At 44.2% G+C, this 21585-nt stretch overlaps 1 protein-coding gene across 1 annotated transcript; it reads left to right on the forward strand.

The window, feature by feature from the left end:
* Positions 1–3165: 3165 nt before the first annotated feature.
* On the forward strand, positions 3166–21370 carry LOC307244742 (uncharacterized protein; the record flags this gene model as incomplete). Its single annotated transcript, XM_080020044.1, has 11 exons — positions 3166–3444; positions 8944–12075; positions 13219–13321; positions 13911–13992; positions 14073–14178; positions 14288–14419; positions 14893–14982; positions 15685–15828; positions 15959–16143; positions 16464–16654; positions 20342–21370. 10 exons carry the CDS (start codon positions 3166–3168, stop codon positions 16630–16632), a joined length of 4422 nt encoding a protein of 1473 aa, XP_079876170.1. The 3' UTR covers positions 16633–16654; positions 20342–21370.
* Between the last annotated feature and the right edge of the window lie 215 nt (positions 21371–21585).

Genomic DNA, 21585 nt, shown 5'->3' on the forward strand with positions numbered 1-21585 from the left:
TGGATCTGGTCGTTAGTCATTGCCAATAAGAACGCTGCCCTGTCAGGCAACTAAAATGTGGAGTGACAAATTGTGACACGTTATCATTTCTTATTACCTAAACATTACTATACTTTGTGCCTCAACGCTCTTTTTTGTGTTACATATCAAACATACATGTAAAAAAAAAAAAAAAAACATACTGCCTCAGGGAGTGATGGTCCAGTCGCATTCAGATTCTCCTCTTCCATCACTGCCAGCAGGCCTCTTCACCTCCAGGGCCAGGGTGTGGGCAGCGCCCATTAGATAACCGGCCCCTCTGCTGAGCCCTCCTGCCCCGAAAGCTCCACGGAGCCATCGGGGCCAAAACAAGGAGCAAGTCCAGGGTCTTTCCCGGGTGCTCACATCGATCAATAACCGTGCAACCGGTTATCTGTGAAGTGCCGCTTTGGCACTATGGTCCAACCAAATGCTGCTGGTGTCCAGAACCTGGCCTGTGAGGCCTCGTATCATACTGTGCAATACTGCCATAGTATAGACATTTACACATGATCGTACCCATGACAGTTTGTTTAACTTAAAAATGTCTGTTTTATTTCATGTTTATTATTGTAAAGTGAACGTATATGCAAACATGAATGCCAATTAAAATAAGTATGGATGGAATATTTAATATAAAAACATATTTCTTATAGTAAACCGTGATGGAACAGTCTTAATAAAATGTAAATCTAATAGATTAGCATATTATTACAATAGATATTCGTGTATTATTCTTTTTTAGTGTTTACCTCATTTGAATGGACAGAATGATAGTTTAGTGACGTAAACACACTGATGTCAAGTATTTATCCTGATACAACTTGGCTTCGGATATCATTTATTATTTATTCTTATTTGATTTGGAATTTTATTGCTGCCAGTTTTTTTTCCTGAACCCTCAGTGCGCGTTCCCCTAAAATGAGGTTAAATAAAATAACATCAAATTTAATAAAAAACAATGTTGCCGTCGACACGGTCGTGACGCCACTTCCGCCGCCTGCCCCCGGAAGTACAGTTCATTTTTTTATTCACGGGAAAAGAGAAAACACACACACACACACACACACACACACACAGACACAGGCAGAGCTGTCGGTGAAGAAAACATCCAAGTGAGTTCCACCGACGCGCGTCTCTAATCTTCCGTTCCGCGAACATTTTAACCGGCGGGGATCCGCCGCCACGCACGGCGCCGTGGCCCGCCGCCGCTCGGTTGACGTAATGGCGAAGCTGGCGCTAGCGGCGATCTGTTGACTTCCAGCTAGCCCGTTAGCCGCGCCAAGCTAGCTAACTGACCAGCCACTCAGCGGCGTCACAGTGTTGCCGCTGATTTACCGAGGAGCCCGTCCTCGTTTACCGCTACTAGGGCTCCTGCACAGGGGCGTGGGTTTCGTTTGGACATCGGGGGCCCCGGGGGGGGCACCTTAAGCAGGGGTTCCGGGGTCCCCCCCCCCCCCACCCCAGGAAAATTAGGGCATCCACCACTTGGTTTCCTGCACTCTGGCGGTTTGTTTATGCACCAATGTGTGCCCTTTCTGCATCAATTTACGGTGGAAATGTATTTATTTTTGTAAAAGAAAACACAAAATTCAGGCACCAATGTTTTTTTTTTATGGGGGGACAAATGCACGTGTTCTAAATATTGAGGGTATCCCCTGCGAAATCTACTCATATGCTTCCAGACAATATCGATGGATAGATATGTGTTCAGATGGATAGATAGATAAATACTTTATTAATTCCCGGTGGAAATGTGTGGGGTTACAGCAGCACTCGTCATGACCAATTGGCGATAATAATCAATAATATTAATAAACCTCTGTATCAACAATTCATGCGCTGTCCAAAGTAGGAAATTGTGCACGTTCTCATGTTCTCTAGGGTTAACTAAGATTTATTTGTGTTAATGTCAGACATAAATCCGATACCCTAATTCCAGCTTAAAACATAAACCAAGCCATCATTTATTAATAACTAAAAATGTATTTTGCATTAAACAGCTTAGAGTGTGATCCCACGTGTCAATGGCGAAAAAAGATAGCCTGAAAACTTGCTGAATGTCAGAAATAAGGATGGGCATTTTCATTTGTTTTGTGGTCTTGTTTTGTAACAAGAATTTCAGTCGACTTGTTGCGACATCATCACCCCCGGCCCCCCAACATAGACTATTAATCGCACATAACTTCCATGAAACAAAGTGACCAGTACATAAATATAATGACAACAGGTGCTATTTATAATTATTCTTTTATTTTTCCAAATAGGCCAAGTGCTCCAGTGACCAAACAAAACTTGATTGATTATTTTCGGCTGTTATCACATTTGCGTTTAAATCAGTCATAATCAGTCTTTCTGTTGATCGTCTACTTTGTCTTTCAGTTTAATACTTTGGTGCCGAAGTTGCAAATGACTCTGTATCACACTAGAAGAACCGTGGTCAGACAGCTTCATCCCACACAACGTGCACTCTTTTGTTCTCAGTTTGGGTAAAATAATGCCACACCTCACTCCATACGACTGCCGTCATTCTCTCATTTCCAAACACTTTCTTCTTTGTAAACCTGCAGGTAGTTTCTATCTCCCCGCTCCACCCACCTAGCTGTCCACTGCCGTTGTAATGTGATGTGTGTTCTACACCTATTAGGGTCCGGGCAGAAACAATCATGAATAGTTTCTCGGCCACGTTATTAAAAAAACAAGTCTGTAATTATTGATATCAGCTAGTCAATGTCAGTGCCCGAGTTGACTTATTGATTAGTCGACTAAGAATGCCCATCCCTAGTCAGAACAATTCCATAACGCTAAACAGATAATATGTACCGGTGGTACCCGGTCAAGTCCACGTTTATATTTTCATGCCAAATTGTTTTTATGTTTGGCAGGATGCCAGCCCCAAAGAGAAGCTCGTCTTCTCACAGTCCCCAAGCCAAGATGATGAAGTTGGATGACGATGAGGTGGCTGCGTCATCTGAACCCGCACCAGCTGCCGAGAATAGCTGCCACAACACACAGGATCTACCGGAGAGGGCGGTATCTCCACGAACCAAGAAAAAAGAGTCAACTGTAGCTCCAGAAGATGAAAAACCAGCTAAGTCTTTTTGCAATGAATCCAAGCAGACCTCTTCTCAGAAAGAGTCGGCCGACATGCCGTCCGATCCGCCTGCTAAAAAAGCCAAGCTCTTAAAAGCCGCAAGTGCCTCCTCTGGAACGGTGTCCACGCAGGACACCAACTCCAAAGCTTCCTTGAAGAGACCAGCCAGCCTCTCTAGAACAACTTCCACAGAATCGGATGACGAGTCTAGTAGTGATGGTAGCAAGGTGGACCTCTTTAAAATGAGGGACGACGCAGACAAGTCTCGCTGCATCAGAAAATACTCAAACCGAGCCAAGCGCAGTGCTACAGAGTTACTGCCTGACCAGCAGGTGACTAGCCAGGGGGAGTCTGCCTCCCCCCCATTACCTATACAGATAGATCACAACTATGGTAGAGTCACAGCATCTCCAGGTATTCAGAATGCGTGTGAAGGTGTGGATGGTGAGAATAAGGCATTTGAAGTGTCTGCCGCTGCACCAGAAAGGAGTGAACACGCAGATAATCCACCACTACCGTCACTAACTGCAACACCGGACTCTGTAACACAAAATGTGAACGTGGGGCAACAAATGGAGCGTACAGCTGAAGAAAATGGCAATAAGGAATTTACAAAGTCGCTGGCAGAGCCAGGGTGCCCAGAACATGTGGAGAGTGAAAATCTGGCGTCATCGAAGCAAAGATTAGACTCAGTTGAGGGGGGCGAGAAACCCATGGTTACGTGTGAGGATCAGCCCGAGGCACGTGAAGGCAGCGATCATCTAGGATATGTCGTTGAGCTGCACAACCACAAGCCAGAGGATGATGATAAATCATCACCTTCATCAGCAGAAATGACACATAGACTCACTGGGGAAGTGAATCCTTGTTGTGAAGGCAGAGTTGAAGCTGAGGAAAGACGAGTCGTGGAAACGCAGGACCCTTTCCTGGGAGAGTTGGAGCCAGCTTTACAGTCTGGAACCGAGTTAGTACGCCTTGAAAGGCGGGGAGCCGCAGACACAACACAAGTTACAGATCTGCAAAGAGACACAGGGATGGAGCATCATACACAGAAGGCGACGACAACAACCAAACAAATTTTGAAAAACCCCTTGGCCCCAGGGGTGGGAGATTCATCAATCACTTCTGGTGAACGAGACACGAAAGTGGTGAGCCTGAGCAGTGAGTCTGGAGCATGTGGAAGGGATGAAGTCCATCCTGTCTCTGGTGAGCCCTCTGCACCACAATGCTCTGCCATGGCAAAACAGGGCCCAGACATTCGAGAGGCGAATGACAACGCGTCCAGCTGCCACTCAGATGTAACAAAAAGAAGAGACTACATGGAAAGTGATTGGAAAAAAGGAAAAATTATCTCAGTCTGTGCACAAGAGACTCAGCTTAATACAAACCTGGAATCGACATTAATTCCAGAGGAGATGCCAGACCCAGTGCGTCCAGAGCTGCATCTAGAGGACGCAGGGCACCAGGAAATTCAACACATACAGCCAGAGCATCGGAACCAGAAAGTTGTTAATGACAGTACGGATTTATATGTTAAAGTTTCAGAAAATGTAAACGTTACATACGATTCTAAAACAGTGGACGTTCCACAGCCGGAGACTCAGAAGACCAGCGATGGTGGTACATATTTGTCGAATAAAGTTTCAGAACCTGTGATGGTTGCAAATTTCGACTGTCAGGTAAAAGTGGACAATGTTACCTCTGAATGTGTAAAGAGGCAACTAGATGTGAATTCTGCAGGAATATGGGAGCGTGATCGACAACTAACTACAGAGGATATGCAACCAAAGGAGACCCAGAGAGTTGTTAACACTACAGTGATAGACTTATCTGTGGGCATTCCAACGCATCTAACGGTTGCAGGTTCTGACAGTAAGGAAAAAGTTATGACTGAAATGGAAATGGAATCCACGGCAACATTAGCAATGTCTAAGCCAGACACGGAACACAAGGAAAACCAGGGAATTAATGAAACCAGTATGGATGTATCTGATGAAGTTAAACAACGCCTGTCATATAAGAATTTGGACATGGAAGGTGAGGTTGGCTCTGAACAAGAGGTTCAACCAGACTCCTCCTCCACAGCGTCAGAGGAGATATGTGACTCTGTAACCACAGTAAACACACAACACCAGGAGAACCAGGTGGCCAGTAACGACAGCAAGGTTAGACCCATTGACATTTCAGAACACATATCCACTACAAATCCTGGAGATAAGGAAGAGAGGGTCAAATCTGAGCATGTCACTGTTCAAGAGAATCCACCACAGATGAATATGCATTCCAGAACAGAGGCGATGCCTGACACAGTAGCTATAGAGGACATGGAACACCAAGACGCACAGAGAGTTGAGGACTCTGGCAGAGCTACGTCTACTGAAGTTCAAGAACAAGTGATGGTTACCAAGTCTGATACTAATGAAGAAACTGTCGCGGTTATCGCTGAAACCGTCACGACAGGGGAGACTCAGCTTGATGTAAAAATTGATTTTTCAGTGGGTGAGATGTGTGACCCAGCACCCACAGGTGGCATACAAGACAAATATCTCCAGAAAGTTGCTAATGAATGCGCAGATAGATCTGCTGATAGTCCACTCATTCCAACAGTTACTTACTGTGACAGTGATCAAAAAGAAGACAAGGTTATCCCCAAACAACATACTAAACAAGACACAGTCCTGGATTCTGCAGCGATGTCACGTCAGACGTCAGTGTCTGAACCTAAACACACGGAGAACCAGGGAATTAATGAAACCAGTACAGAAATATCTCATAAAGTTCCACAATGTGTGTTGTTTACAAATTCGGACAGTGTGAACATGGAAGGTGAGGTTAGCTCTGAACAAGAGGTTCAACCACACTCTAATCCCACAGCGTCGGAGGAGATATGTGACTCTGTAACCACAGTAAACACACAGCACCAGGAGAACCAGGTGGCCAGTAACGACAGCACAGTTAGACCCATTGACATTTCAGAACACATATCCACCACAAATCCTGGAGATAAGGAAGAGAGGGTTAACTCAGAACATGTCACTGTTCAAGAGACTCAACCACAGATGAATATGCATTCCAGAACAGAGGCGATGCCCGACACAGTAGCACTAGAGGACATGGAACACCAAGATGCACAGAGAATTGAGGACTCTGGCAGAGCTACATCTACTGAAGTTCAAGAACAAGTGATGGTTACCAAGTCTGATATTAATGAAGAAACTGTCGCGGTTATCGCTGAAACTATGACGACAGGGGAGACTCAGCTTGATGTAAAAATGGATTTTTCAGTGGGTGAGGAGATGTGTGACCCAGCACCCACAGGTGGCATACAAGACAAATATCCCCAGAAAGTTGATGATGAATGTGCAGATAGATCTGCTGATATTCCACTTATTCTAACAGTAACTAACCGGGACAGTGATCAAAAAGAAGACAAGGTTATCCCCAAACAACATACTAAACAAGACACAGTCCTGGATTCTGCGGCGATGTCACGTCAGACCTCAGTCTCTGAAGCCAAACACAAGGAGAACCAGGGAATTAATGAAACCAGTATGGATATATCTGATAAAGTTCAACAATGTGTGTTGTTTACAAATTCGGACAGTGTGAACATGGAAGGTGAGGTTAGCTCTGAACAAGAGGTTCAACCACACTCTAATCCCACAGCGTCGGAGGAGATATGTGACTCTGTAACCACAGTAAACACACAGCACCAGGAGAACCAGGTGGCCAGTAACAACAGAACAGTTAGACCCATTGACATTTCAGAACACATATCCACCACAAATCCTGGAGATAAGGAAGAGAGGGTTAACTCTGAACATGTCACTGTTCAAGAGACTCAACCACAGATGAATATGCATTCCAGAACAGAGGCGATGCCCGACACAGTAGCTATAGAGGACATGGAACACCAAGATGCACAGAGAAGAGCTACGTCTACGGAAGTTCCAGAACAAGTGATGGTTGCCAATTCTGGAGCTAATGAGGAAACTGTCGCGGTTATCGCTGAAACTGTCACGACAGGGGAGACTCAGCTTGATGTAAAAATGGATTTTTCAGTGGGTGAGATGTGTGACCCAGCACCCACAGGTGGCATACAAGACAAATATCCCCAGAAAGTTGATAATAAATGTGCAGATAGATCTGCTGATATTCCACTCATTCCAACAGTTACTAACTGTGACAGTGATCAAAAAGAAGACAAGGTTATCCCCAAACAACATACTAAACAAGACACAGTCCTGGATTCAGCAGCGATGTCACGTCAGACGTCAGTGTCTGAACCTAAAGGAGATACTGAATGCTGTACAGCTCTGGAAATTCATGACCATACACACAGATCTGTACCTAATGAAGTTCCAAAACATTCTGACAATAAAGAACAAGGAGACGAGTCTATCTTGGAGAAATGTGTCACAGAGCATCAGAATGAGCTTGGCACAAACCTGAATTCTGTAATGTCTGAGCAGAGAATTGATGCTGTACACGAAAAGGACGTTGAACACCGGGGAGCTAAGAAAATGAAGGATGACAGGATGTATGTCTCTAAAGTCTCACAACACTTAATGGTTATTAATTCTGACAGTAAGGGAAAAGAAGATGAAGTAATCACTGAATGCGTCGCTGAACCGGAGACTGGACCAAATGTTAAGATGGATTGCACAGCACATCATGTGACGTCTGACCCATTCCAAACAGAGGATGCATGGAACCAAGAGAACCATGTTGATAGCAGTTTGGACACGCATGTTGAACCTGCAGAGTTTCAAATACGGGCTACAAATTCTGAAGGGAATGAAATTAAAGACAAGGATATGTCTGAGTGTTGTGTTGTCCAGAACACCAAGCTAGACACAGAAATGCAGACCACAACAGCATTTCAGCAGATGTCTGATCCAGTGCTGCAATATTCATTGATTCCAAATTCTCAAAGGGTCGAAGGTCAACTTAAGGTCATCTCTGAATGTGGCAATGTCCAGGAGGGTCAAATAGACACGGTTATGGAGACTCAGACAACAACACAGGTGATGTGTGTGCATAAACAGAAGGCGCTTCAGGCCAACAGCAATACTGAAAAATCTGTGGAAGTGCCAAAACATCAACTGATTAAGAGGTCAGTAAGTAGTGAAAATGAAGACAAAGTTATCTCTGAATGTGCCACTGTACCCGAAGGTGAGCTTGACAAGGACATGCAGAGCACAAGAACAACAGAGCACACGTATGACCCAGTAAACAAAGAGCATCCAAGGGAACGAAGAAACCACGACATCAGCACACACACCATGGACGTTGCTGTAGAGGTTAAAAACAATCTGGTTGCAAAAGCTGAAACCATGGAAAATGAAAGCGAGGTTTATGATAGGGATGTAGAAATGCAGACAACAGCCTCCCCTGAAAGTTTGTCTACCCCCGTACCTGCCAAGGTAATGGAAAGCCAAGCTGACAAGGAACCGAGTGAACAGTCTATGGCCACAGTGCAGGATGTTAAGGCACACATTTTGATTTATAATTCTGAACTTAAGGGAAATGAAAATTTGGTTGTGCCAGAGCCTAATATCTCTGTGGGTGTCGTAAGGAAATTGGCTGCAACTGTACTCAACGAGGAGAAAACTGAGCCTTTCCCTAAACAGGTGGTAGTGTCTCAAGTGCTTCATGAAATCCAAGACTGCATCATGTTTACCTCTGGCAATGATGTTAACAATTCAGCAGGTGACCCTTCAGCTCCATCAGAAGGAAATAGCAGTAATGAAGTAATTGGGTTTGTTTGTGGCCAAGAAGGAGTCGTTGAGTCCTCGTCCCTAAACCCACCTGACTTAATTATGAAGCAGGTTGATCATTCTGAAGTCATTGTGAACGAAAGCCAGGTAGTTTACGAGGCCATTAGTAGCCCAGAGAGCACCATAGACGAAGGGGTCCACACAGAATCGGAGCAGCCGGACAATAAGTTACCAGGCATTCAGAGCAAAGAGACGCAAGGTGCAAAACAAGATCCACCACTCATCTCTACTGCTGAGCTAAATATGCGTTTTAGTCGGACTCAACAGTCAGAAGAGATTATGGATGAAAGGAAGCTGAGCTGCATCCCAGATAGCCGAGCAGGCATGGATATGGAAACGCTTAAGACCACTGTGGCCGATAGCTCTGTCTCTTCACCGATGGAACAGGAGGCTGTGGACTCAGAACAAGTTACAGTGATTGGCTCCAGCGACGACATCTTAAAAACTGATGACCAGAAGTCACAAGATGTCGGAGAAGGAACTAAAGAAATCCACTTTGCACAGTCTGACGATGCCCCAAAATGTTCTGTGCAAATGCAGGAGGATGAAGGACTTAATCAAGTTGTACACATCACTATGACAACCACAACAGAAGACATGCCTGACAGCTCTTCTGAATATGTTATTTTGGAGTCAATCAACGTCTCAGAGGGCAATAACCACATTGACATTGTGACCCAAGCAGCGGCACAGTCTGGCCTGCCAACTTCACTGTCAGGGCAGAATTCAGAAGAGTCGTTGGTCGTTGGTGGTGAGGAGGCTGAGCACATTTTAAACTTCAATGGCAACACACGGGGCTTCTATTCCGAGGTAGATGTACAGCAAGGCGAGGAGAAGGAAGAGGTTACATTGACCTCTTCAACTGAGGAAGGGAGTGGCGGTCAGGCGGCCACCCTTGCGGTGGATGCAACACCTACAGCACCGGAAGAAACCATTCAAGTAAATCCCAACTCGGATCATTGTGAGGAGCCTTTATCCGACACAAAGGACAATGGTGCCGCAGAGAACGAGACTGGGAAACCTCCAGCTTGCGAACCTTCACAAGCTGCTGGAGATGCAAGTTATGTTGATGAGAATGCTATGGGCTGCTTGGATGCTGGAGAGGTGCAGATTGTTGTTGACATGGATGTTGGTCATGAGATTGTGGTTGAAGAGATGGGTGAAAATGAAGAGGAGGCATGCAGTGATATTGAAATAATAGAGAAGTCCCAGCCAGCAACAGACACTGCTCTTGCCGAACAGACCGCGGAGACAAGTCATGAGAAAACCATGAAAAACACTGCAAGCACAACGCACAACAGCACACCCATCGTCCAGGCTGCAGATGATAAAAAGGATCCAGTTGCTGTTGAAAAACCAAAAAAACAAGAAATGAATACACAGGCCAGAACCAAGGCCCGCCTGGCAGCGCTGGCTGAGCAGAAAGCTGCAGCATCGAAGAGGGCAGCTAACCGGCAGCAGCTGAATCTCCTGGCACTATGTGAGGAAATCGCTGAGGATATCGCCACCGACAGCATGCTGTTAAAGAGGATTGAGGAAGAGAAACTGGCAGCTGCGGCCAAGATGGAAGCCCGTAAGAAGGAGAATCCGAACCTGCCGTGCAACACGCACGGCGCTGTGACCATTCCAACACCTGCAGGACCCGAAGCGTCTTCCCCATCAGCAAATCCCGCCGATGAGGCCTCCGCAGCTAAGCTAGCTGCGGCGGGTTCAGCTGAAGTCAAGCCAGCACCAGAGCCCCCAAAGAGACGTTTCTTCGTCAGCCAGATCACAGTGCCACTCAAGGTGCACGAAAAAAAGAAGCTGACGCGTTATCAGAGACTGAGGCAGGTAGAACTCCAGAGGGAGAAAATGTCTTGGACCCGTGTGAAGAAGCTCAAGTCTGATCAAGCGAATCAGATGATGTTCTCAGACATAGATTTTAGCTCTCCCCTTTCAATGTCCAATCCATTTTTACCTGCCCCCATGCCTACACAGCCTCCCCCTGTAGCCAGTCAGTCCATCTTTGCCTCATACAGCAAAACTGCAGCGGCCACAGCTGTGACTCCCAAACCAGATCTCTCCACGTCTGTGACTCCCAAACCAGAGCTGTCAAAGTCTGTGACTCCCAAACCAGAGCTGTCCAAGACTGAGACCCCTCAGACGGAGCTCTCTCAGCCTGTAACATCAAACGCTGAGACTCCTAAGGCTAAGATTAATGAAGATAAAACTCCTAAGGTAGAAACCCGCAAGGCTGCAGCTGCTAAAGTAACCCCCACTCAGGGGCCTGCTCCGAAAGTGACCCGATCGTCAGCCAAAAAGACCCTGCCAGCCGTACCTCCTCCCATGCCCAACGGACTGAAAACCAAGAAGCCAAAGCCTGAGGTGGAGTACAAACCGTACAGGCCTCGGCCTAAGTATTCGTTTGATGACTTTGAACTGGATGATGACCCATTACCGGTAGTTACAACAAAGCCAATGCCTCAGCCAAGGCCCACACAGCAGACAGGACCCAGAATTCAGTCCAAACCCTCAACTCAAGCTAAGCCTACTCCTCAGTCTATACCTAAAACTCAAGCTAAAATTGCACCCCAATTGAATCCTGCAACCCAAACTAAACCTTTGCCTCAGTCGAAACCCACTGTTACTTCACAGCTCACCAGCCAGATTAAACATAAAGCTCAGACGATGCCTCCTGGACAAATCTCAGGTCAATCAAAGCCCACTTCAGTAGCTACAGATCATTCAAAGCCTGTTTCAGCCACCTCACAGTCGAAGTCTCTCGTTACGAGCACATCGCACTCAAAGCCCGCTGTTGCAAACGCTACAAAGCCAAAGGCCACGGTCAGTAACGCAGCTCCACCGAAGGCTGTCGTTTCAGCCAAAGCAGCGTTGATGAGTCAGGTTTCAACCACACCTCATCCGGACACTGTCGCTCCTACGCCGGGTCTCCCAAAGGCGACTGGAACTTCTACAACTGAGGCGAGGCCGAGTAGTTCCACAACGCCTCAATCAAAGCCTGCTGCTGTACCTATACCTCAGCCGAATCCTGGCTGTCCAACTGTAGATCAGCCACAGGTTTCAGTGCAGACCACAGCCGAGAAGAAATCTGCTGCTCCGCGACCAAAAGTCCCTTCAGCACCTCAGGAAAACCAACACTCTGCTTCATCTGAAACTCTCAAAATTGAGGTAACTCACCACCAGGTTAGAGTCAACTTTACTTGGACATGTACTCCTCACTTAACAACCGAGTTCCATTTCTAGCACCAGGTCGTTAAGCGAATTGGTCGATAAGCGAGGACCCGTGTTATTTCATGGTAAGGGGGCGTGGCAATTGGGAACGCTAGTGTAGTGAATACAGACAGACTGCGGGAACAGACTGAGAACGGAGATGAGATGCTTGATGCTGAGACGCCGTGCTATTGTACGCAGCGTACAATACAGACTGGTCAGAGAGCTGGTCGTAGGTTGTTATGTGAGAAGTACCTGTATATGCATTCCATGTAATAATTCAACATTAAGGGAAATTGTATCTTTATCTATTTTATCTTTATTTAACATTTTATCACTGGTGTGTGGTGCAAGAAGAACAAAGAACTTTAACTTAAAAGTAATAGAAGAATACATTCCCTGACACTAAATTCCGCTTTGAAGGGGAAAGTAACACCAACATTGACATTTATATTTAAAAGTACAAATGTAGTAAAAACAAAGTAAAAAAAAAAAATAAAATACACTTAACGTACTTGCTATTAAATACTTTAAAAACTTGTAATACTTAAAAGTATTAAAAGTACATTTTTTGTCATACCCTGTGCCCTGATATAACAGAGGCTAAAATACTATGAAAACATAAAACACTACCTTTTTTTCTGCAGGTGAGATGCTTATGCATATCCTGATTACGATCTACAAAATAATAAAGGTGGTGTCATTTACAAGGATATGGACCTAATGAATCAGTGATGAGCAATTCTAAACCAGCGGTTTGATAGATGATACAGTCACAGATTGTTTTTGATAATATACACCAATCAGGTGTATATTAGGTGTATATTATCAATTGTCAATGTTTTTTTTTTTTATCCTGATTTGAATTAAACAAAAAAAACGAAAGCAACATATGTGTTATAAAGTTTGTAGTACAGTAAAAGTAGAGATATTTGCCTTGAAATGTAATGTAACTGAATGTACCATTAAAAAAAAAAAAAAAAAAGTGCTCACGTAAAGTAACAAAGTGCTTGTTAGTTTTTGGTTTTGATAATGCAAGAAATGCTGTGACCTACTTCAATTTGATTTCTCTCTCTCGCTCTCTCTCTCCCTGTCCCTCTCTCACTACTTGTCCAGGACTCTACTGAAGTGGTCTCTGCACCTGCAGAATCCTCGCTCCCCTCAGCGGAGAAGCTGAGTGGTCCAGTGGGAGCCCAGCACTCTGAAGAAAAGCCTCCAGGTACCTGCATGCTTTACTTTGCGTACTTTTCTCCTACTCCTTAAAATTGATATCAAATTGAAATCACAGTTAGTGGTCGACCGATATGTCAAATAAAATGTATTAATGAAAAATAAATTATTATAAACGATAACATAAATAAATAAACAGCGTCATATCAAAGTCTTGTCGGGAAATGGTCCCCCCCCCCCCTTCCAGAAGTGCAGGATTTATTATTTACGAGTAAAGTATTTACACAAAAACTTTTTTTACTGAATTTAGTCCGATAGCAACGGAAAGCAACGGAAAGCAACGGGCGACGGTGTGGCGCGGCACGGGGCAGTGGGGACACAGGGTTTTTGTTTGTAGCGGGATGGAACAGAACAGGACAGTCCCTTAACTCAGTTGGTTTTAAAAAAATAAAATAAAAAAAATTGTTTCATACAAGTAGGAAACACATGAAAATAAGTGGAGGGCAGGAAACTCCACTTGAATTCTCTGAGTTTGGTTTACGTTTTGCCTCAAAGGTTGATTAATAACTTAAGTCACTTCCCTGACAGTTACCTTCTACAGAAGCTACAGGTTTAAAATTAATCTGTCTTATTTTCAGTCACTGATGTGAAGTCTTCAGCTCAACATGTGACGGACTCAGCTGAGCCTACTGAGAGAACTTTGGCAAAACCATCCGAAGAGTAAGACCCGCCACTTCAATCATTCCGTTCACTATTTCTTCAGGTAATGGCTGATCATGTCTTTTTTTCTGTCTTGGCAGACAGTCCAAGCCTAAAGGAAATGGCAACCCTCTCTCAGATGTTTGTCTGCAAAGAGAAGTTAAGAAACTAAAGGAGGCCGACAAAGATGGCAGCCAAACTATCATTGTGAGTTTTTGGACTTGATTCCTCTCAGGTTATTGAGCTTGAGCGTTTTGAATCGTGGTTGACGTGACATTCTGGTGGTGTTCCTCCTCCACCCTCCTCCTTCCTGTAGGACGCGGGGCAGAAGCACTTTGGAGCTGTGGCCTGCAGCATCTGCGGGATGCTCTACTCTGCAGCAAACCCAGAGGACGAGTCCCAGCACCTGCTCTTCCACAACCAGTTCATCAGCGCTGTCAAATATGTGGTGAGAATCCTCTGTTATTGTCATAATGATAATAATTATCAACTGTATTTGTGTTGTACCTTTTACAGCTTTTGCAGCTCAAGTGCTTTACATTCAGTGAAATAAAAACAGGAAAGTTAAAACAGAATGACAGAAAATACCTGTAATTGCTTTAGTTCCTTATTTCAGAGGAGTGATTAAATTGCATATATGATATAATAACTAATATATGTTAGAATATATAATATAATAATAAGTAATTTATAATGTATATAATACATGATCAAGATTTATTAAAACAAATATATAAAAAAAAAAAAAGGTTATGATGCTCCTCATTAAGAGTTGGTCACTGATTCCTAAAAGACATACAAACAGGAAGCCATTGTCCAGACATACACAGTATTGGACTCTATAGTCAATGCCTGTATCAGTATCGATGCATTCTCATGTAAAAGCCTGCATTTAAACACCTTTTGTTTCATTTTCACAAGGGGTGGAAGAAGGAGAGGATTCTGGGAGAGTATCCTGACGGGAAAATCATTCTTGTGCTGCCAGACGATCCAAAGTACGCGCTCAAGAAGGTACGTCCGGTTGTTCACGGGTGGACAAGCCACTGGCATGCCAGGCTGCTTGTTCTTTGGCTTCTGTGCCTCACATCGTATGTACTGATACAACACAAAATAAATATAACGTAAGGAATATAAATAAACAAGGTGTCAGTCGGTTTATCCAGGCCTTAGCTTTAATTTGGTGATTAAAGCCCCTTCCCCACCTGCACTGAAAGCCATAACTCTACCAGCAATGTTCAGTATCTGCATCGTGTTGGAATGGGAGCCGGTGGCGATGTTTGGTAAAAGCTGGGGAGGGGGAGGGAGAACAGGTGGAGAACGGGTGGAGAATGTTCATTCTCCAGAGGCAGGGAGTGTAGGACTGGTTGAAAATAATCACACTGATTTAATAACTTTGGCTAACCGCGGGGTGTGGAGACGGGAGCGATGTGCTGGTCCAAAGAGCAATTGTGTTGTCTAGTCTCACGTGATGTGAGACACCTCTTGCGTTAGCATTGTAGCACTGTATCCAGAACAGTCATCTAAGTGGGAAAAGACTTAGAAAACTTATCCATAAAGGGGGCCCGTGTGGGAATGACTACCTATTGACTTTTCTGGATATTGTTTATCCAGCAATGTTACAGATTCCATGTGGGAAAGGGGCTTAAGTGTTAAATAGTTAGCGCTGGGGAGCAATCCTCCCCGCTGACCCTGCGCTGACGCTCTTCCTGGCAGGTTGAGGAGATTCGAGAGATGGTGGACAACGATCTGGGATTCCAGCAGGTGGAAACCAAGTGTCCCTCTCAGACCAAGACCTTCCTCTTCATCTCCAACGACAAGAAGGTGGCTGGATGTCTCATAGCGGAGCACATTCAAGAGGTGGGACTTAACACACAATGGGAATCATGTGTCTGCTGTGTTTTTAACATTTGGCGTCCTCCCTGCAGTCCTGACCACTGGTCCTCATCAGTCACACGTCAACGTGTTAACCTGGATTCTGTGTCGGCAGGGCTACCGGGTGATCGAGGAGCCCGTCCCAGAGGGCTCTGAGGGGGAGAAGGTGATGTTTGAGCGTCAGAGGGCGTGGTGCTGCTCCACCACGCCCGAACCCGCCCTCTGCGGTATCAGTCGCATCTGGGTGTTCAGCATGATGCGGCGGCAGGGCATCGCTTCCCGCATGATTGAGTGCCTCAGGTGCGTCGAATGTGTCATCACGAACCAAATAGAACCTTTTTAACCCTCGATTGCATATGCTGTGTCAACAATGACCCGGCTTAAAATTTTATTTGTTTGTATTTATAAGTTTGTACATATTATTTAATTAACATTTAACTCAAATAATTGAAAAACAAAGAGTTCACTTGATCAAAAACACCTTAAAAAAACAGATGTGGTCGATATAGGTCTAATTTTTGAGTTTATTTTTTTGGTTTGAGTGAACAGTGGGAACAGAAAATGATTTAATCTTGTGAAATTAATTTCTAATGCGAGTTCCTCCTGTGCTCCCCCCTCAGGAACAACTTCATCTACGGTTCCTACCTGAGCAAGGACGAGATCGCCTTCTCGGACCCCACCCCCGACGGGAAGCTCTTCGCCACGCACTACTTTGGCACCTCGCAGTTCTTGGTTTATAACTTTGTTAGCGCAACGCAAGCCCCCCAAACCGATACCGCCGGAGTGTGACGAGTCCTCCGGAGCCGAGAAGGTAACCGTGCCGGAGCGGACCCGCCCTCCCCAGTTAGAACACAAATACTTCTGCCCTCGCACAGGTGTATACTACCGTGCATTACTCCACCAACGGTGAAAGTGTTGTTTCTTCAATGGGGATGCACCGATACTGGTGTCTGACGTTGTGTCTGATGCCCGGCCGTCTTAGAGAGCATCATCAAACGGGATTTTCTGTCTTTTTGACATGTGTGTTAAATGTTTTTAATGCAGAAAGATGTATTATACCAGTCACTACGTCCTTATCACCCCTAAACTTAAGGTCGAAAGTAGGGATGTTAATAATCAACCGTTTAACCGTTGATCCACAATAACAATTGTGAGCGATTAATACTGTCAAGATTCAAGAGGTTTGTCTCATAAATATACATACGTTCATACATATGTGCAGTGAAATGTCATTGCAACGCTCCCGGAGATAACGCACAAAAAGCTGTAAAAATACTAAAATGTGCTGTCAGTTAAACAGTTAAAGCTGTGACGATGACCGCATTACAGCAGTCATGTGACGTCACCGCGGGGTTGAATACCGTCATCAACGCAAATTATAATAATAATACGATAATAATATGAATGTGTTTATAGTGAAATATAAATACAATAATTATTGTTTAGTTATCATCATTGGCTGTCCTCCGTCCTATGTTCTTCTGGAGAAACTAAACTTTTCAGTTGCTCCACTCGTCACTGGGAGGGAAAGTCTGTTAAACATTTGAGGGATTGCTCTTGCACGTGTTCCATTATTAAATATTTAATTAAACATGTGATAGATTATAAAAATCTATTTATGATTCTTCTTATTTATAATTATCATTTGTAAACAATAAAAAGACTTGTCTTTTTTTTTTTTTTTTTTTTTTTTTTCTCTCCTCGGGACAGTGCCCTCATATTTTGATATTGTCGGATAACGGTTAATGATCAGTTTAACGACGGTCGGCCATCAAATCAATTTTAAATTAGCATTGGACAGGATCTCAATTCTATTCCAATACAAAGGGTCACGATTGGATTCGGCTCACAGTGCAACTCTCTATCGATATATTGACATTTTATACATGATGACAATTGCTGCCATCTTTCCAGTGTATTACAGTATTTCACGGAACAAGTTCAAATGAATTTAACCAGGTTAAATTAATTTGTAAACGGTTACATAACTTCCAAACGAAGTATCAGTATTAACATTTTTAAATAAACTCAGAAATTTTAATCATTTCACTTGAGTCATATCGGACAGTCCATTGTATGTTTTACCTAGCCATCAAGTATTGGCCCTGTACTCGGCAGTAGAAGCTGTATCGGTGCATTCCCAAGTTTTTAATCTCAGGTCGTAAAATTTACAAGTTGGAAATGGTTCTGAATTCACCCTTTAATCCCTCCACCGTTTAAAAAAAACAAACAAAAAAAACAATAAACAAAAACAAGACTATTTTCTTCACACATTTTCTAAGGGAACACTTTAATGGAAGTGCAGGAGTTTACATGCATGACTGGACAGCAATAGAATACAGTGTGTGTTCTCTGTTTGGTTTGTCTTAGCTTATTTCAATTTCGGAGCAAGAGAACATTTAATAAAGCGAGGGAGTTATGTCATATTTCTGTTATAGTTATGGTTTTAAATGAAGATGTCGTTTATGGCGCACGTCACCTTTACTGTGAGGATTTTTTTTTTTTCTGCTTCATCTCCGTTCTCTCAGAAGAGCCCTCGTTTTGGAGTGGTGGACTGCTGTCTACATGTCCTCTGTTGGACTATTTCGACTATTTTCGACTATTTTTTTTTTTTTTAAAGGACACGAGAACCTTGTTTATCCGGACGTCGCCGGAACAACTGCTGTTCACAAAACTTTTTCTAAATTCCTGTCGCTAAATTAATCCAAGCTGTTTATTTAAAGGTATACTCCATTTTGGGGGAAATTTCACAGGAGCTAGGCTAGCTGATCCCCTCTGCAGCCTTGCATTGCGCTAACACAGTTAGCAAGCAGCCCATCACTTTCTCTGTTTTGGAAACATAGGGATCTGAATCACAGAAAACTGGAGTATCCCTTTTAACCCTGTTAATTACTCACAGTGTGATCTATAATTGTTAAATAAGATGAAATAAAACTTGAGTTAATCCCCAGAAGGAATTTCGTTAGAAACAAAGACTGAAACATCCAATAAGCTGATTGCTGCTTTTAACTTTTTTTGAATTAAAAATATTTTTGTTATTTACAATTTAATAAACAGTTAACAATTTAAAGGCACATACATTTAATTTTTTTTTTTTTATAAAACTACTACAAAACACTGCAACAACTATAATCAACAATAATCACATCCAGCTCAAGTATATACGGATCAGGGGTCAGGGTGCCTCAGGCGGTGCATGTCTCTCTGGGGCGATTCTCCGGGACCTCCGGCTATGCAGGCGTGATGGCGGCGGCGCATGGGGAACCTCTGGCCCCTAGAGATTGTGGCGCCGCAGGAGGAGCCCCTTGACTCTTCCGTAGGCTGGAAATTGTCTTCCTCTGATGAGGAAAACCGCAGCGCTCGGGTCTTTTCTGTCCTGGATCATCTGCCCCCTCTCCGGTGTCCAACCTTCTTTTGGAAGCTGGCGCAAGGTGCCACTTCCTGAGGGCCACCACCTTCCCCGGTGTAATCAGCACTATAGGTAATGGTCCTAGGGCCCATTTAGTCCATGGTGTGACTTTCACCCCTTTGTGTGGAGCGCGGCCGGGTAGTGGGGAATACTCCTCTGGCCCTCTTCCAGACATCCAATGGCTCCACCTCCATAATCTCGGGGAAGTCTTCCCCCTTCAATGTCTGTGTGCAGCATGTTGAGGACAACTCCAGTCCCGTGGCCAAACCATCCAAGGAGGACAACACTGAGAAGCCCTGTGCAGTGCCTCCTGAGTCACTGTTTTATTTTGTAGAATGCTCGTGGGAGCAGGCGCTTGCCATTCTCGCCCAACCTGCTGAGGTTTGCTTTCGGAATGAGATGTCCTCACTTTCTCCTCTGGAGGTTTTGGAGATGGCTGACCACATTCTGTGCCAGGTCACGGTTGCAGTCTTTAAGCATGTCCAGGAGATGGACAATTCTGATTTTGAATAGCCGGACTCCCACTGAGCAAATCCGTTACCCCCACTTTAGAAAGTGTTTCAGGTCGGCTACCTTTTCTTTGACCGACGTGGGTGCCAAGCCACTCATTCATTTCACCGCATCCGTGACGTGCGTGGGTTCGGCCGGACTTTTGCGCACCGCTGCCGTTCATTGTCCACATCTTTGCCGGTAGGGACGACACCCGTGAGCCAGTTCAGATATTGGTTAAGCAATGTGATTTAGCCTGTGTTCGTTGATTGATCTGATGAGCGACAGGTGTACAGCCATCATTAATCATCATTAATCATCGCTGATTAACTAGACCCAAAACAGGTATGGCTGCTTAAATCAAACCACGCCCACACCACAGCTGCGTATTTGCCATTGCAGTTGGGGCAAATATTCCTCGGCTTGGTGAAAAAGGACCGTGCAAGGTGATGGAACATCCAGATCGAATCCTACTTCTTACTTTTAACTTAAGCCCTCATGTGTCACAGTTCTCTAAGCTGCATCTGTAGGGAGCCATGAAGTGTTATTTTTATTTTTCTTCTACAGTGTCGACAACAAACAATCTTATGCACTTTTCAGCAGCCGTTGCCTGGTTACCGACCGACGTCGCTGATGGAAAATGGGGGAAAAAAATAAGTTTGGATCAGTGAGGTTCGGATAAACTGGGTTCCATGGTGTTTCCAGCCAGATGACGACATGGCTGGGCCTAACTGTCCGGAGAGTTCCCAGTGTGAGCGAAGCAGTGCTGGGGGGGGATGACGGCAGATTTTGGGCATTATCCGTGTTCTCTGAATACACGCCTCGAACCGAGCCATATTCTGCAGTGTCCTGGCGGGAAGCTGTAGCGTATTTACTGAAAGGCTGCCGTCTGCCCTGCCCTGCCTTCGTTTTGTGCCTGAATGACTCGTGAGACGAGGAATAATTATTTTTTTAATCATTTTCACGCTTATTGTTTCCTTGACTGATTATTTCTTCAATACTTTGTATTGAGTTATGTTAAACTTAGTGTAGCGTTATCATCTTGTTCCTGAGTAACTGCGTAAATATAAATGTACAGTATATGCCTTTTATTAAGTAAAATTCTACATGCTTCTATCACACGTTTTTAATGACGGAAGAGATGGGCGAGGTCCTCAAGCTCAGGTGTTAAATGACGTTTGAGCAGTTTAATGTTGTCCACTCCATAACACTCATGACGGGAACGGGAACATCGCCACGCGGGGCTCAGATCAACCTTTTCTATTACTGACCCTCCCTGTACGCCCATTTCATCTGTTACGGCTTGGCTTCTCTCTTCCTGTTAAAGCACCGGCTTTTAGAAAGATGTGTTGCGTAAGAAAACATTTGATTTATACAAAGCTGTTATGTAAATATTTATTTAAGTAATAAACAGTTAAAAAAAAAAAAAAAAAAAAAGGCTCTTGCTCAATTTCTTCCCCTTTTAAACAAACCCTTATGCCTGATCTCTAATGACAAAAGTTTGGTTCTCTTTGAGTTCTGTAGCTGGTACTAACTGTTGAACATCAAATATACGGGGTGCGGGTTTTAAGGAGACACAAAGTGATAAAGTATACTTTCTTTGATAACTGCATAAGCCTGTCCACCACTTAAATTCTCCATAGCAGGAGTATTGGAGTGGCTAGCATTCTAGCCCATGAACCCCTAAACAGTTTTTGGTCAAGGCTGTGGGTCCCCTGAATAGTTTCAACAATAAGGAAAAATCACATTGCGAGTTATTTTAGTTTCATTCTTAAGTTAGTCGTCTTGACTAAAGCCAGCATACAAATAATGGGAAATCTGCAAGCTTATGAAGTAATAATTGG

The sequence above is a fragment of the Zeus faber genome, assembly GCF_960531495.2.
Source record: "Zeus faber genome assembly, chromosome: 19".
NCBI classification, from domain to species: Eukaryota; Metazoa; Chordata; class Actinopteri; order Zeiformes; family Zeidae; genus Zeus; species Zeus faber.